The sequence below is a fragment of the Nilaparvata lugens genome, chromosome 7 (assembly GCF_014356525.2).
Source record: "Nilaparvata lugens isolate BPH chromosome 7, ASM1435652v1, whole genome shotgun sequence".
NCBI lineage: Eukaryota > Metazoa > Arthropoda > Insecta > Hemiptera > Delphacidae > Nilaparvata > Nilaparvata lugens.
In genome coordinates, this window is record NC_052510.1 from 33,844,229 (window position 1) to 33,862,793 (window position 18,565).

Genomic DNA, 18,565 nt, shown 5'->3' on the forward strand with positions numbered 1-18,565 from the left:
ACAATTTTTGCATGGAGATATATTATAAAATTGTCACAATAATTATTGTGAATTATCTTATATTAGGAATTTAAAAAGTATGAAAACTTTTTATAAGAATTTTTTCTCACTGTCGATTATGTATGTAGATCTCCCATCAATATCAGTGGATCATAATAATTATTTTTCGGAAAATGCGAGCAAAATGTTGCGCAATAAAGGGAGCTGGTGAAATATGAATGTTGGCAGCGCTGGGTCAGGGAGCTGAGCATTACGAAGGTCGGCGCCAACTTACGAATCAATAAACCCCAGGTCAGGGAAGTCTCTTTCAGCTCACGTCTCGCTTTAAAAAATCACATGAAAAAGTTATGTTTCTAGATATTGACAGTGGTAAACTTTCTAAATCAATTAAGCTTATATCGATTGAATAATGTATTCATAAACCATTTTATATGTCGCTATAGCTACTTGTTTTTGAGTTTAGTTCAATAATCCGCCGCTGCAGTATAGCGCTGTGAGATTTCCCAAACAAGTTCGGAAAACTCTTTCTCATTTATTCAATTTTGATGAGAGTCGAATCAGTCATCATTCGCTTATAATGTTGTAACATTCACCTTCAGTATACACAGGTGATTGTGCAGTTATTATATAATTGCAAAAATGAATAAATTCTATTGAAACTGATTGAGTTTAAACTTCTTTCAAGTTCATCACCTGTAGCCTACTCTACTCCACAGTACAGTTTCTACCTGCTTTTTACGAGATACAATAGATTGATTTTTCCCAATTGAAGAGAATGGTTATTATTCATGTATGTTCTCAGAAGGAGGATTGTAGCTTTTCCAATCATCTTGATCATTTTAAATATTTTTGTATATAGCCTAAATGACGAGACACGTTATTACTCTTACAAGGAAATTTGTACTAGAACAAAATTATTTTTTAGTCACGAGATTGCTTTTTCAATGTCATTGAAGCCTATTCCCAGTCACCCAGAATGATTAATATTATCAATTATAATAATTGAAATTGTAATTTGAGTTGTGCGATTCTAAATTGAAGGTCATAATGCGGTGCGGTGGCAGGATAGCACAGCCACCAACCAATCTTGATCAATACAGTAGTCTCGAATTCGGAGGGAAAGTGTTGATGACGTCACAGTCTGCTCCGTGCTTAGGTTGGTAACGCGGCTGTCGTTGACCTAGGCAAAGCAAAGCTTGTAAGTGCAGACTACACTCCAACTCAACACATCGGCTCGCTGCTTTAGGTTAGTTTTCATCATTTATCTCTTGATTAATTCATTTCAAAGAGGTTTTCAACAACACAAACTTGTTTGCAACTAATTTTGAGTGTTAATATTTATGTTATTCAGTTCATAACACTACCATAACCTATATTTTTGCGCAGTGCGAAACTCCCCATCAAATTTCGCAATAGGGACCAGACTGGAGGATAACTACTTCGTTATACGGTAGATGTAGATAATATCTTTATTATTTTGTTTAAGCTTTATATTTGCAATATTCATCTCTCTCGCTGATTAGTTTCAGGCTTTCAATTGAAATCAAGTCTTTAAAATAAAGATTAAATAATAGTGAATGTTTGTTGATTTAACGAGACCAGAATACCAAGAGGGAATTTCCCTTTCCGTCTGTCCCAGCTGCTCATCACTTTTACTTTCGAAATCGAAAGTTGCAGATTGCTATTTGTAGATTCCTGGATAGAAGTGGACTAGACTTCAAGGAAACTTTCAAAACCATAAACCAGACACAGTACCGTATGTATTATTGTAAAATTGTTTATTAGAGTTTGAAGAATGTGTGAAAATATGTTCGAATAACCGACCTATTTTACGTGGAGTTCATTGCCCTTTCCCTATTCTATTTCTGTAGGAGCAAAATTTTGTGAATTCTAAATTATATTGATAAAAAATGAGTATTCAGTAATCTTAGTCCCCTTCAATGAATTTCCATGAAAACTAAGTACCTAAAGCTTTTCTTGGTAGGCTACAATATGGGGCTTCAAAAAGAGGAACATTGAACATTATTTTGACCTGGTTATGATAATTTTTTTGGCGACATTATTCTCATTTATAGAAATTATGTAGAAGAAAAATAACTATTTCTTGAATATGGTTTATGCTATTTTATAAAATGAATTTAAGCTAACGTATTGAAAATAATCATGATTGTTGTTTAGTCCAGTTATGACCAGTTATTTCAAGACGACCCCATCATTGACATTAAATATTTGGCAGAAAATATTCTCCATTTGACATTTTCTCACCACGATGAAAATTATTCTATAATTCATAACTTAAGCACTGAGATCAGTAATTCAAGCAATTGGGTAAGTGAAAAAATTTCACCAACGTGACCTTTGTCAAATCAATAATATCAATTTATCTAAGAAAACTCTAGATCATTTGAATTACATTTTTCTCGACTTAACACAAATATAAAAAGATCACACGTTATAATTATTTTGGATTACAATATTCTCCATTTTTATTTCTGCATACTTTGAATAGGCCTATCAAAAATGTATACTAACCTTTAACCTTCTGCTTCATCCATTACCCACATTTGTGGGATCGATGGCGTCGTAGAGTTAGATTTCAACATACACAATAACACAAAAACTATTCAGATGGCAGGTAAAACAGTGACCACTTTTTAAAAAAAGTTCAGATCATCACTCATAAATTCATTTAACTAACTGTCTCTTTCACATGTTATTTATATTATTAAACATTATATTATTCAAACCTATAATATTGAACATTTTTATTTTGAAAATCACTGTGGCTATGAAAATTGGCTAATGTGCAGTTAATATCAATATTGAAAGGCGAGATAATAGTATTATCTCCCTATCTTATTGTTGATAAGCATATTGCCACTCAATAAACATGACCAATCGTAAATGAGATATAGTGAGATCCACTTTATAATGACAGGTGGGTTAAGATGGGAGAACAGCGTTGCCGATTCTCTGCCTTGATTAATATTATCTTTCTACATTGTCAAAAACAGATTTGGCATCGTTGCGGAGCAAGAAAAGGATAGTAATACCTGCTTTGTCGAATGATAGACAAGAATAGCAACACCTAAGTTGATCAAATACTGTCATTATAACGTGGACCTCACTATAGTATGAATGACCAATGGCAATCAACATGTTCCTGCATAGTCTAAAATGCACTAACTCTATGCACATTATTCCTAGTTTTTTGTTTTTGAAGAGAGTGATGGATATTCTTCCAATGTTTGAGGTTTACTTCTAATACAGCAATAAACAGCAGGATTAACGAAAGCCCAAATATAAAATCAGATTGAAAATATAATATTGACATTATAAGTCTCACGAATTAAAGTCAACAAAAGTCACTCTCATAAGTCAACATAAATTACCTATTTAAGTATCTTTATACTTACTAAAATAAGTATTATAACTGTAATTATTATTGTAATTATCTACTCTGAATAAAGCATTTATGGCTCGATGAAAAATACTGGACGACTTATAACTATGACTAATTGAAGTGTTTGTCCTTGCAGTTTAGCGGCTTACAATGTTCATGACAGCGAAATGTAGAAAGTCATGACAGTTATTCGAAGGTTGAAAAGAATGCCAAGCTCTGCCAAGAGATGCAATTGAATAAATAATTAAGGCTACACAGTTGCTATTCATTCGAGAACGTTCTTCTATTGATTCAAGTTTCGGCTCTAGCAAATAATATCATTAAGTTAATTTCTTCCTCTTACCAAATTAAGATTTGAACAGTTTGTGGAGAGGATTAGTAGAGCCTTTGTTCTGAATAACTCTGTTATTGTTTTGTTAATTACTGAAGTTTTACTCTTCATATGTTTATGTCATTAGTCATTGATAATGAGAAAGAGATCAAAGATCAAAGAATAATTTTCTGAATAGCAGCATTTTCAAAGGAGATTGATGTTTGTGACTGTGTGGTGGTGGTGGAGCTTGAATTTCTCTTTATAAAAAATTATTACGTGAAATGAATTTAATCAGTTTGAATCAGCGACCACTTACTACAAGTATACTTGTTCCATGAAGTCGCTAGTTTGAACCTTCACCTTCAAATTAATTGGCACACAGAAGGTATTTTTTCCAACAAACCCCTCTATCTCAATACTTCCATTTTGTGATACAATATTAAGAATTTTGTCTGAGATTCTAACCAGATACAATTATCTATCCACGTGGATGGCTCTATTTCATCATATTTTATTTTTGCCTTTTCTTTACCTGAACATCATTATCAAAGTCATAAATGACGAAATAGCTTCTATATTATGAAATAGAAATGACAAATTGTTCAGAGTAAGTCAGCATTCAAACAATACTGCATCTTTCAGTTAGATATCTGCAAGGTGCTCGCCTACTTTCTCTCCCGGCTTTGTCATTCAAATCTGTCATCTACAGTGTGATTTTATCTTTACTACTGAAACACTTGCAGGAAGTGGTTGTATTTTTTGGCACAGCTTGTGGAATACAATGGACGGTGTTGTGTTGTGTATCTCTCTCCACGTGTCTTTTCGGGGACCTTCTGGGTTGAGCGGATGCACGCAAGCGAACGCGCGTTGAGCAATCATCATCATCATCATGGTGATATGAGAGAGGACCGCGCGTGGCTTCGGCTACTGCAAAAACTGGCCTTGGGCTCAGGGCTCCCTCACTCCCTCCTCTCACTTCATCTCTTTACAACCCAACGGTGCTCCAATAAAACGCTATATTGGCTTCTCTGTCACACTCCCAAGGCCTCCCTGCCTATTCACAGTCGACTCGTTCTGAAATTGGCACAAATTCAATCACCCATCACCCACAATTCCGATCCTCTATATTTTTTCGTCCCTCAACTTCTAATCTTAAATGAGCTGAGCGGAGGTTAGTCAATCGAGGCGTATCTTACAAAAGTTACAGGTCTAGTTTTATATATGATAACTTAGTACTTGGTGGTCTTATTACTGAAGAAATACGATATATACCAGCAATATCTGACACTTATCTATCGAATTCCCTCATTTTGGATTGTTGGTACCCGAATATTCGAGATGGATCACGGTTTGATGAGACAACTTGAAATAAACTTCTTGAGTTTGGTTTGTGTGGCAATATAAATTATTGACCGAGCGAAGTGAGGTCTAAGATTCAAGTCGACGGTTTGGCATTTCTCTTAATGTTTAAATGTTTATATGTTTTTATGTTGCGCATTTACGGCGAAACGCGGTAATAGATTTTCATGAAATTTGACAGGTATGTTCCTTTTTAAATTGCGCGTCGACGTATATACAAGGTTTTCGGAAATTTTGCATTTCAAGGATAAAAGGAAAAAGGAGCCTCCTTCATACGCCAATATTACCGTAAAAATCCGACTATAGAATTATTCATCATAAATCAGCTGTCTAGTGGACTATAATACTACCCGTTCAAAAAACATCGAACATCTTGAAAATGTATCTTTCCATTAACGTTATTAGACAGTTGACTATAATACTACCCGTTCAAAAACATCGAACATCTTGAAAATTGTATCTTTCCATCAACATTGTAGACAGTTGCAGCCAGACCTGATAACAACGCTCACACTCACATTCCGGGATGACACGTCACGGTACGATAGGACAGAAAGCTCTATGTTTATTTAGAATTCTTTCTAGACATTTTTAATTGATAAATTATTTATTAATTTTTGAGAAAACAACAACAGGACAATGTAACTCACTGAGCGCGAGGTCTACTGTTCACAGAACTACTAGTGTAAATTACAATATTAATATCAACAAAAAATATTTAAATTATACAAGGTGATTCTTAATTATGGTAAAATAATTTAATACATGATAGTAGAGGTAAAAATAAGAAAAAAAGTTTTCATAAACATTATATCCATAAACGCTTCATTAGCGAGCTATACAGGGTGAAAGATTCCGCCCGGAATTCAGTTCCTCTGGTGAAATACTCTGATGCTGAATTGTTTGGGGACTAGTTTTTGAGAAACTTATGCTGGATTCATATGGAAAAATATCTGAAAAATTGAATAAAACTAGTCTGGAAGTTTTAGTGTGAGTAGTTTTTGAGAAAAAAGTTGAAATATGCAAAAAATTTAAGTAGAAAAAAACAGACTTCTACGTTCGATGCGCAATAACTTTCTTTAATGACCAGTAAACAATTAATTCTTCGCAATAAAAATTGTAGAGAATTTAATTCTGAAAAGAATTATGTAAGTTGTTTGAACTAAATTTGAATAAAAGTTGGATGAAATGTATTCTTATGTGGTACATTACACCACAAAAATTTGCTGTTTTATGAGGAGAGAACTAATAACTCATAGGTTGTAGCTGATTGCAAATAAAATATTCGTTTTTTTATTAAAAGTTTTATTTTTCTATGAAAGTAACATATCTAAATGACATTAAACTTATACCAAAAGACTAAAGATGATGTTCAAAGTGACCTCCGTTGTTCTGAATGCATATGTTCAGACGTCTTCTCATCGATTGTCGGACCCGTTCAAATATTCCAGGAGTCTGCTTTATCATTTCTATTCCGTTCAAAATCCATAATCGGAGTTCTTCAATGGTATCAATCGGGGTATTGTATACTAAGGTTTTCAAGTGTCCCCAAAGATAAAAATCCAAAGGATTTAAGTCTGGTGACCTAGCAGGCCATGGTACTGGCCCACCTCGGCCTATCCATTGATTTGGAAAGCTGTGATTCAGGTGTTCACGAACAGCAACACTGCTGGAGCTCCATCATGCATAAACCAAATGTTTTGGCGCAACTGAAGAGGTACATCTTCAAGTAAGATAAATAGCTCCTCTCTCAAAAAGTTCAAAAGTCTCAAAAGTAGATTATGTCATTAAGCCTGGGAGGAAGCTCGAACAGAAGTAGATGATCTCCTATGATTCCTGCCCAAATTTTTACTGAAAACTGATGTTATGGACGATTAGGATTGACGGCATGAGGATTCTCATCTGCCCAAATATGTTGGTTGTGGACGTTAACGATAGCTGTTCTTGTGATGTGTGCCTCGTCGGTAAATAAAATGGTTGTTAAAAAGTTTGGGTTAACAAGTTTTTCTAAAAACCATCGACAAATACCAGCACGGGGAATACAGTCTCGTGGCAATAGAGTATGAACTTTCTGGAGGTGGTATGGATGTAATTGTTGCTCTTTTAGTATCCTTCAAATAATAGATTGATTGACATTAAACTGTACTGACTGACAATTCTCTCGTGCTCTTCTCTGGATGTTCATAAATTTCATTAAGAACTTGTTCTTCTAACTCAACAGTCATAGTAGATCGTGGTCTGCCTGCATAAATGTGCTCTTCGGATATCAAAGAACCTGTTTCAGAAAGACGATGAATAGTGGCAAAAAACCTTGAACTTGGACATACTCGGTTAGGAAAGTTCTCTGATACAAACGTCTTGCTTCAGTACTATTACAGTGTCCCATTCCATACATTAAATGCATGTCAGCTAATTCGGAGTATGAATAATGTCTAAAATTACCTGCCATTTTTTAAAAAGTCAACACTCAACACAAAAGCAAAGTGAAATGGTAACAAATAACTGATTAATAGATTAAAAAAAAAACACAGCGCGGTTACAGTAGGCCTAACTTAGTTTGTTGTTTTGTTCAACAATGAGCTAAAATATTTCTGAAAATAAATTTCAGCTGAAAATTTCTGTTAAATATTTTCTTATTTAAAACAAAATAAATCAGCTGTTTTGGAACAGCTGTTATTTAAATCGATGTTTTATTTGCAAACAGCTACAACCTACTGTATGAGTTATTAGTTTTCTCATCATAAAACAGCAAATTTTTGCGGTGTAATGTACTACTTAAGAATACATTTTATTCAAATTTAGTTTACACAGCTTACATGATTCTTTTCAGAATTAAATTCTCTACACTTTTTGTTGCAAAAAATTATTTGTTTAGTAGTCATTAAAGAATGTTATTGGGCATCAAACGTAGAAGTCTGTGTTTATCTACTTGAATATTTTGCATATTTCAACTTTTTTCTCATCAACAACTACTCATACTACAGCTTCCAGACTAGTTTTATTCAATTTTTCAGATATTTTTCCATATGAATCCAGCATAAGTTTCTCAAAAACTAGTCCCCAAACAATTCAGCATTGGTGTATTTCACCAGAGGAACTGAAATCCGGCGAAATCTTTCACCCTGTATAGCTCGCTAATGAAGCGTTTATGGATATATGTTTATAAGAACTTTTTTCTTATTTTCACCTCTACTATCACGTATTAAATTATTTTACCATAATTAAGAATCACCCTGTTTATAATTCATATAAAGATCAACATTTTAAATTAAAATTGATTATAGTATATTCAAATTCATGAGTTGTCAATTCAAATACAAAATCCATTTTGGAAGAAAAATATCATTCTCGCTATTTTCTTGATGTAAGGATTAAATAGTAATCAGTAAGGACATAGCCACCACCTCTAATACAAGGCCCTGGCCTACGATATTGCAACGTCGCAGCGTAGTTCTAGAATCTATATAAAGATTTTAAAAAATACCAGCTGATCTTTTTCACCAATCATGTATTAGATTCTAGGACTACGCTGCGACGTTGCAATATCGTAGGCCAGGGCCTTGTATTAGAGTTGGTAAGGATCATCAACAACTGATAGCTTCAAACTTGAGATTGATGCAGATTTTGGCGTATCACCCTATAAAATAATTGTATTGTAATTAAAGATAAATAATAATATCAATTAGAAAATAAAAGGACTCATTTCGGAATAAAATGGATAAGCATCTCTATCTAGCTCAATTTATAAGGACATTAGGGATCATCGTTACCTTGTGTTAGTTTGGATAAAAACTAAAGTGATTTGATTAAGATTAAGATTACTACTGATCCATTTTATTCTTAACAACTTGTTATGAAAAACAAATTAAAATTATCAATTTTTCAAAAGTATCAATAACATCGACGTAGTCTACTCTTCAAGAAATGTAAAGAAAAGTGAGAGAATGACGGAGATGATAGAATGCAGGGGCAATAATGCAACCCTCTTAGCATGAAAATACCTGGTTGCATGCAAAACCTGATTAGATCAATAAATTCTCGTTGAAAGCCTACTTAACTTAGGGATGTTTTCTTACCTACTGAGGTTCATTCTCGAGGAAACTGCAGATGGTTTATCATGTAATTGGATTTGACGTAATCGAATGGATGGGGATTCAGAGCCCCCGGGGTGGATCCTTGGCCCGGCCAAAATGTTTTTCTCGAGTCACTGTCGTGTTTAGGATGGAAACTTGTCCCAACTGTCTAAAACAGTCAGAGGCCCTGAAATTGATCAGGGCCTGAAAACTCTGGTACCAGGTCAGATTTAACCTGGATACTCGATATCCACTATTTATAATTTATTTTACTAATCATCATGTAATGTTCCCACTGGGCAGTTTTTCTATGTAAAGAAAGGAACATATGATAGCAATTTATGGTTTGCTATTTTAAACACAATAGTTCATAAAAATCCTCCAATATCATATCCTTTTTTAATTCTTTTAATATCCTATTGTAATTGTTATTCTATAGGCCTACAATAACTTCTAATTTTTCTATATTTATTCGTCCATACGTATTTCTCATGAACATAGTATTGCAATTTGATAGAAAAGTAGTCTAAGATGCTATCATGATCAATTTAAAGCCAGCTTCACGATCAAAACAGTATTGTCTCTTGTAGGTGACATCCTTTTATTTATAGAGAAGGCTATCATTTTCTACTGCATGGAATATGTATCGCCTATTACCGTATCAACGCAAAACTGTAATCCGACCTGTTTACCGTTCAGGATAGAGAGAAGTAACTCAGCCGAGAAGAGCATCGAAAAAATAGCGGGTAAAGATGCGGAAGAGCGTATGCAGGAGAAAAGGATAGAGTGAAAGAGAAGAAAGATGTAATAGGGGAAGAGCGAGTGAGAGAAGTGATTGAAGCAAGTCAACACGACACGGTTTACATCGGAAGGGGTCATCCACGTGAAGCTATCACAACAAAGAAGCCGCTAAGAAAAACCTTCTGTCTCCTTCTACTATAAACAGTGCATTGTTCTTCACGGTAGCTTCAGGTCTCATGACAAATTTAATGTAACATACGTTTTGTGGTGAATTAGTTATTCAATGTTGCTAAAAGTTGATTTTATGATCATTTGATTAAACAAAAAAAATGGGACTTCATTTACTTTGAATACATGATTATTTTACGGAAAATTTGTTGTTAAATTATGCAAAAAGTTTGCTTCAAACTTGTTTCCTCTGGAAAAAATGTCAATATAATATGGTATCCTGTTAATCTTCAATACATGATTAGGGAATCGCTGCGAAAAACATGATTGGCAAAATAGTCAGAGTGCATTCAATGGAAAGAGTTTGTCAGTAGCGTAACCATTATTTTAAAATTGGGGTTTTGACCAAAAATGCATGTTGGGGCCCCCTATAGTTTCCACCTAGTGGAATTTTAGTTTCCTAGTGGAATTTTTGTGTTTCTTTTAACTCCACTCCTGATTTACTGGTGTCGCATTTGAAATTGAGGGGGCGTTATCTTGGATTTTTGGGCCTCTTTTGTACCTGGAAATCCCCCCTTCGCTACGCCACTAAGTTTGTGGAATTGATGCGATTGAAAAATATGTTTGTTCTAATATTGTTCGAACTATTTGATTTTATTGGTATAATAGTTGAGATGCTCATCTTGAAAACTTGAATAATTTGATGGGTAACAAGTATTTCAAGTTTTTTAATATTTTTTCTTCAGAGGGAACAATCACCTCAATCACTATATGTAATCGTCTCGTTTAATTATGTATGAGAAGTATTGAAATGTTTGTCTGTTTTGTAATTTCCAGGTGAAGTGTCGAGGGGGAGGGGGCTGCGAGCAAGGAGACGGTCGAGGGCCCTGCGACAGTTGAACTTGAACAAGGTTAGCTCAGTCAACTACTGTTCATTTTTGTGTTTCTTTTAACTCCACTCCTGATTTACTGGTGTCGCATTTGAAATTTATCGATGTAATAGATGATTGAATCTCAGATATTTTTATCTTGTAAATCAAGCCGTTGAATTATACCAATTGCAGAATTTGAATAACTTGGATATTTGATATGTATTGCCGGGTGGATGGTGGAAACCCATCACAGCGCCAAGTCACGATTCCGACCTTCAAAAGGCTCGGTACATTTGCGTTGGTAGAGTACATGCTGCATCCTAAGCACATTATTGTCTACTAGAAACAAAGTATTGTTTATTAATTGAAGTTTCCCAATTTTCCATTTAGTAATAATAATAAATATTTAGTTTATCGATAACTCAATTAAAGCAGGTTGTTATCCTATATAATATAGAGTGATAAAATTCATAGATATGTGTTAATGTTTCAACTTTTTCCTGTTCTATAGTTCAAATAAATGAAATCATCAAAACATAGATGGATGAATTCAACTTTAGCAATTAGGTGAATGCTTTGGGAATGCTTCATTCGTGCAATAAATAAGCGATTTGGTTTTGTGGTCGCGCTGATAAGCTACTCCCTTTGTAAGGGTGACCACTTTAAGAGCCGAACTCCTCTAAAATAATACCATTTATGAGTTTAAAACTCGCTTCCGGTGGTTCATAACCCACCTAAGACTAAGTCCATTCATCTCTCATTATCATCCGCCTCATTACCCATGAACAAGTCAGATTGAGATACCTAGATTGAGGTACCGGTATTTTGATTCCTCCAAAAGCCTAAAAAGCAGTCGTTAGGACATGTCAGAGGCCCTGAAATTGATCAGTTGACACCTGAAAACTCTGACACCAGACCTGAGCCAGCCAGGTCACTCGATATTATTATTATTCCTCCATTTTTTTACTGTTGTTGTTTTTTTATTTAATTGTTTCTCTACTTAATTGGTTTTTTACTCAATTGTTTTTTTTTTACTCAGTTGTTTCTTTACTCAATTGTTTCTCCACTCGGTGGCTCAGCGCTCTTAAGAGCGTTTGTCTGTATTGAAACCGTTCTAGTTGTGATTGAGAGATGAATTAGGAGACATTTTGATTGTGTTTGCAGACCAGTGAGCCGATGGGTGTGATAGTGGATGAGTCGCAGCAGATGATCTCTGGAGAGGGTGACTCGCCAGGCATTGTCTACTGCGACAGTGGACGAACCTCTAGCAGCAAGTCAGACAAACAGTGGAGGCGACAAAGCCACCCCCACCCCCACCAACACCCCTCCATCCCCGCCGACACACCTCAGCAACAGCACCCCTTCTACATGCGCAAACAGCGAGAAGGTAATTCCAATACATTTGCAAATAGTTTGTGAATATTTAAGACTAGAAAATATCAGAGTAATGACTATATTTATATTAATGTTTTCTCTTCAATGTTTGTTTCCATCATGAACTGCTTGTTAATAATCACTTATGAACAATTAAATTACGACATAGCAGTAAAATATTTGTATATAAAAGTTATTAGCTTCTATTCACATTAGTGTTGATGAAGGGCCTAGTGTCCGAAAGCGCTCCACAAATGTGAGTAGAAGCTAATAGATTTTATTTACAAACATTTGACTGCTATGTCGTAATTTAATTGTTCATAAGTGATTAATGTTTTTTTAACTTTCTAATATTTTATTTTACATCGAAAATTACGTTTATTAGCTTTTTTGTGAGGGCTACAGTACTCTTATTTATCTAAAAATAAACATCGAAGTACCGTACACTTTTTGAATATTTTTATTCATATGTTTCAACATATTAATGCCATTTTCTATGAAGGACGACAGAATTCATCCACGGACAAATTTGAGCTTAGCAAGCTAACCCCACCACTTTTTTCATTTTTTTGTTTTTAATAAAAAAATAGCCTAATGAGTCGAAACAGGTGCTGTTGGACTTGAAAAAGGGTACTTAAAATAAAACAAAACGGGTCCATTTGAAAATAATATGAAGAAATATAATAGAATTTGTGGGAACAGCGAGATGGTAATCAGACTGTTTTAATCCAGTCCCCCTATAAAATTGTGGTAGACAACACACAATGTGTGTACATACACATAGCGGTCAGACGGTCTGAGTTCTGCATTCTTGGAAACTGAATATATGAAAACTTTATCTAATTATTGAATTGATTGATTGCCTTTATTCAGGACGGAGTTAGGACTCCAGGTCCTCTCTGCCACACCCTACTCAGTACGAGAGAGAGACGCTTATCATATTATTAAATTGATACTGAAGCTACAGATACTAGCTCTCTCTCTGTCCAATAGTAGGCCTAACTTGGTTTTCTTCAATTCATAATCTTAAATATTGAGAATCCAACTAGAACGCATGTAGGCCTACTTGATTACCACCATTTTGTCCTGTGAGCACACACGCTGAGTTGTATTATTTGAATTATAAAGTATTTCTGTTGTAAAATGAGACATTTTTTGATTTGATTGGCTGCAGCAGGTCTGATGAGAATAACGATGAGCACAATGGACCTGCTAAAGCGCAACCAGCAATTGCAGAGCAGCCTGTCGGCCCTTCAGGCAGAGACCAGGGCGTTCATCAAATCTGTGCTCAGCAATCCCGAAAACCACAAGGAAAACCAACACGTCAAAGTCAAAGTTAAGGAGGAAAATTAATCGCCTAATCGCCACCTCTTCAAACAAACTCAACAATGGCCGAACGCAATATTTCGAAAGGTTTTTTTTAACGAGAGTTCGCTTTCAGAGACAGTCCAAAGTGATAGGCCATTTTGTATGTGGGACGTGTGTAAGTCTAGCATCATATCATAGTACAATATGTGATTGTTAAAACTTTGGAGTTATTTTACACAAGTTGTAAAATTGGTTGAGTATTAGTAGTTATTATTCCTATTGAAAACTATTATTTAGCCTGGCAATTATAATTAATAATTTTTATTATTATTATTTAGCCTGGCAATTGATGATAATAATCTTCATTTAATTGATTGTGGTTGTAATAAATTGAATTGAATTGATAGGATAATTCATCACAAGATCAATTTTAGTTTATTGCTTTTTAGGGTTGAACATTAATAAACAGATTATTATTAACATCATCATCATAATTATTATAGTAGGATTTTGTTTGTGGAGCGGCTCAACCCAAAGGTTGTTCCACCGAATGGCATAACCGAATAATCCAAATGGTTGACGATGATAATAATAATTATAATGATTATCAATAATATTTACAATAATACTAATCCAACTGTTTCAAAAAATTCCGATTATCAGTTTGATATTGTTGATGTAATTGATTGAATTTGTCGAACCTGAGTAACGTTCTGATCATAAAATTTGTTTCCCCAACAGTTTTTTGTCAAAGCTTGTTATGATTTGATATTTCAAAATTTCTTTTGAAATGATGTGCGATTCATCACTTCAGATTCGCCAGCTCTGATTTTTGTTTCTGATGAAATATTTCAATTATATAAGATATATATATATATATATATATATATATATATATATATATATATATATATATATTGGGATTCGAATACGGTAACAAAATAAGAATTATTGAAATTTGTGGTTCTTTATGAACCTGTTCTCAGGGAACATCAAGGCAACGATTTAAATAGACAAAAGTTTAAAATAATTTAATCATAATATTCATGTAAGTCATTAATAATCTCTATAAGTTAATAAAATATAGAAATATCATAATGATGAACAATAGTTCGCATTAGAAAAAGACAAGCTGCTAATTATACGATTTTAAAAAAGAAACAAATTTAAAAATTGAATTCCAAAGTCGTAATGTTATTCGACGTAATGTATCAACTCCAATGTAAATAGTTATTATTCTTATTGAAAGTGTGTTGTAAAAATAAGGAATAGAGTTGTTTTACTAAAATGTTGAATTTAAGTGTGCTTAAAGCATAAATATGTTTGTATGAGATATTCAATTCAGTTTGAAATTTTTGAAAATCGTTGATTCATTTATTCCAATACTATTACGAGTATTAAGATTCGTATTGATGATGTTGAATGTGGTGTGTTTAGAAGAACAGTTTGAAAATAGTTGACTTAGTGTCAATAACTTTTTTCAACTCATAAAAACTGTTCATAGTAGTTTTGATGTTAGTTTGAGCGCAATGAGTGTATGAATTCTCATTAACATGGATTAATATCTCAGGCTGTGATACTATTGTAATTATTTGATTAGTTTCTAGCTTCCTACTTCGTCATTATTATCATTATTGATCAATACTGATCAAAATTTTCATCCAGCAAATAAACTTTAAATTTATTTTAAGGTGAATTGTGGTGATGCACTGTATCTACTTCTGCACGCCAATTTTTCATTATTGTTACATATTATTTTATTTATTGTATGAACTCGAAGTTGGATTTCCCAGAAGTTGAAATTTAACTCAAATGTTTTATTTTTACTCTTAAATGTTGTGATGGTTTATTGATGTTTGGTATTCAAAGCCTAATCAATTTAAAACTCAATATAATTATTGCTAACCAAATAAATAAATAATCAGTTTAACTCACCATACAAGTATTGTGATAAGTACTGAAATATTATAATCTTCCTTTCACAAGAATGTTACAAAAATCTAATAATACACATCAGGTACATAGAGATAGATATGCAATCATTAAAATAATGTTTAAAGTACAAATTTTCAACAAATACAGATTTTCAAATCTGCTGAAGTGCTAAAATATAAAACAAACAACAAGTTAGGGGATCAAAACTCTAGTTACAATTGATTTTTGGAAGTAGAAGTAGAAACTCAAATTAATTTTTATCCTGATGGAATATCACCCTGAGTTCGAGAAAATAAGCTAGCAGGCTATAAATTGTACTGTGCTAATTAAATACCTACTTGTTTTTATTGTATTATCCATAAATTTCACAGATTCAGTTTGATGACTATTGATTTTGTTAGTTCTATAATATTGAGAATAATGACAACTCTGCTGTAAAATGATAGCAATCTTGCTTTGGTTGCACGTATTCAAAGTACTCCATATTATAATACTATTTTATATATTTATATGATAATACTGTTCAATATTTTCCTGATAATTCTAATTCTTTTAGAGAACCTGACCAAACCAAAGCAATAAATTAGTAAGACAATCAGGAAAATTGAACACATATAATTTTGTTTTCCTAATTCGTAGTATATTCCATCATTAGCTCAATCTCCGGAGGAAGTATTTATTGTCCATTTTTTATACTCCAATTCTCCAGTGAACATTTATAGAATACAGTCTGTCCAGCATCATATAGGCCTACCATCAAATCAAATATTTTCAAGGATGTTGATTAAACTGAACAATTATTGTATGCTATAAACAATGTATAATGAATTTAATGCCCGTTCATTTACAGGATATAGGTAGTAGCCTATAGGAATGTTTCTTTTAAATTGATCATGTTGAGAAATGCTATGCCGTACAAAAATCTAAATTCAATTAATCATGCATTGGAAGTGATGTTAAAAATCAAGTTCTTTTATTATTATTGAATTTCCTTTGTAATATCGAAAAATGGCACCCATTTTGGTAAATTATAGTTTCTAGTTTCAAGTACTGTAAATTATAAGCGTGCTTTTCGAATTAACGGAAAATTTCTATTTTAGTTGCAATGATATAATTTTCACTACTTAGATTCTCTTGAAACCGTTGTTTAAACAAATCAACACACCATTTCAAATGTGAAATTTGAAGTATTTACAAAATACTTCTACTGCACAAACAATAAAAATATGACGTATATCAATATACTTCATTATTAGAAGCTTTAAGTATGAAAACCGAAATCAGTGGATTTTTATTTATTATGTAGAAGTTTGAACGTTTACTGAACACTTATTTTATATTATTTCTCACTGCCATGAAATGAAATGTATTCCTTTATAAACAATACAATTCAAATTTCAAATTTTTTCAAATAAAATTTTGGCAACATAATCCAGAAAATATATTTCTTAATTTGAGTTTATTCATTTAATTACAAATTTGAGAAGAATACACATCTTTAAAATTTGATCCATTCATGCCGCAACATGGTTGTTTAGTTGGTATGCATAATAATGGAATAACACGCATTAGATTCGAAGACATTCAGTTTTTAAACATGATCATCAATTAGAAACCTATGTTGTTGATTTTGAATGAATCGATTTCTAATAATAATTGAAGAGATATACTCATATCGGAATATGTTGTACGTTATAAAATGATCACATTCAATTCATAAATTATAATTAAATGAGAGTCACGAATGCAGAATAATAAATTATTGTAATTTGACCACCAACGAGCAATACAATTATAAATATTTATATGATAGCTTACAGTAGTTTCCATTCTAACAAGATAGAATAAATTTGGTGTGCTCTTAAATCATTATTCTATGTCACTGTATTTTTTAGTACCTATCATACTATATCATGTTAGTATTTCGATTAGAGTCCTTCCATTATTTTTAAGCAAGATTCAACTATACTTATTGATTGTCAAGTGTTCATTATATCATAATATCCTAATTTCATGTTAAATTCTGTGTATCTCTCATTGAATGCTTTTAATCTTCTATTTTGGTTGGTTTTCTATTCTTTTTAAATAAATCTCATTACTTACTTTTCTCAGAATAAATCAACACTGTTGTTTTCCAATAAGTTAACAAATAATGTTGAATTTTCCATTATAAAAATAATGCACATTTAGTTTTTTTAAATATAATTGAAGAGAAACTTTGGTATTGATAAACCATTTGTATTATATACTTATTATTTTATTTAGTTTAAGATATTGTAAATATTATAGTTTATTTCTTTAATGAAAATTCATTAAATTGGAATTAATTTACCACGACCACGAATGTCGATAATTTTTAGTTTATAATCATGTTTGTTCCTAGAGCTGAACATATACTTACAATTCTGTATGGAAAGCAGGTTCGATTCAATGAATATTTGTAAGTAAAATTATCATGAGCAATGCAATACGGTTGTTTTATTCTATTCTACCTTAATTTTTAATATATTTGAATATTGTAGGTCTAATAATCACATTTTTCTTTCAAGCAAGAAACGCTTTTTAAATCCTTCATAAAATTTTTGCTAAGCCAATCCTTAAAGAGGAAGTTATTCTCAATTTAGATCAGTAGAAGGAAGCAGCAGTTGAATTTTTTTGCAATAATTACTCATGTAACTACTAGGTACTTCAAATGTTTTACTGGGATCAGTTTTCGAACGAGTCTCCAAACTCGTTTGGAGATATTTCAAATAAATGCATTGAATGAGTTACAATCTTCAATACCACGTTGACGGGATATTTTTGTGCGCAATACCGGCTAGACATAAATCTTTCAGAATTAAGTTTATTTGAAACTTTAGACTTCTCTCTCACACATATGAATTGGCAATGTTCATTTTAGCGTTGAGAATTAATTGATAATAGTCTAGGCAATGAATGTTCAAAAAAGAGTACGGTAGGCCTAAGGGGGAAGAGTTTGGAAGACAAATTTTGTACCCGCAGTTCTGTTTAGGAGGTA

At 32.7% G+C, this 18,565-nt stretch overlaps 1 protein-coding gene across 2 annotated transcripts in view; it reads left to right on the plus strand.

The window, feature by feature from the left end:
• Positions 1-18,014, plus strand: part of LOC111050449 — a 54,661-nt gene extending 36,647 nt beyond the window's left edge. The window contains exons 3-5 of one of the 2 annotated variants that reach the window (XM_022336773.2): positions 10,895-10,968; positions 12,094-12,316; positions 13,481-16,901. In XM_022336773.2, coding sequence (XP_022192465.1) covers positions 10,895-10,968; positions 12,094-12,316; positions 13,481-13,656 — 473 coding nt within the window. In that variant the 3' untranslated portion in view covers positions 13,657-16,901. Of the gene's footprint in view, positions 1-10,894; positions 10,969-12,093; positions 12,317-13,477 lie in introns of both variants that reach the window. The other variant, XM_022336772.2, reaches the window with a different exon arrangement.
• Positions 18,015-18,565: the final 551 nt, after the last annotated feature.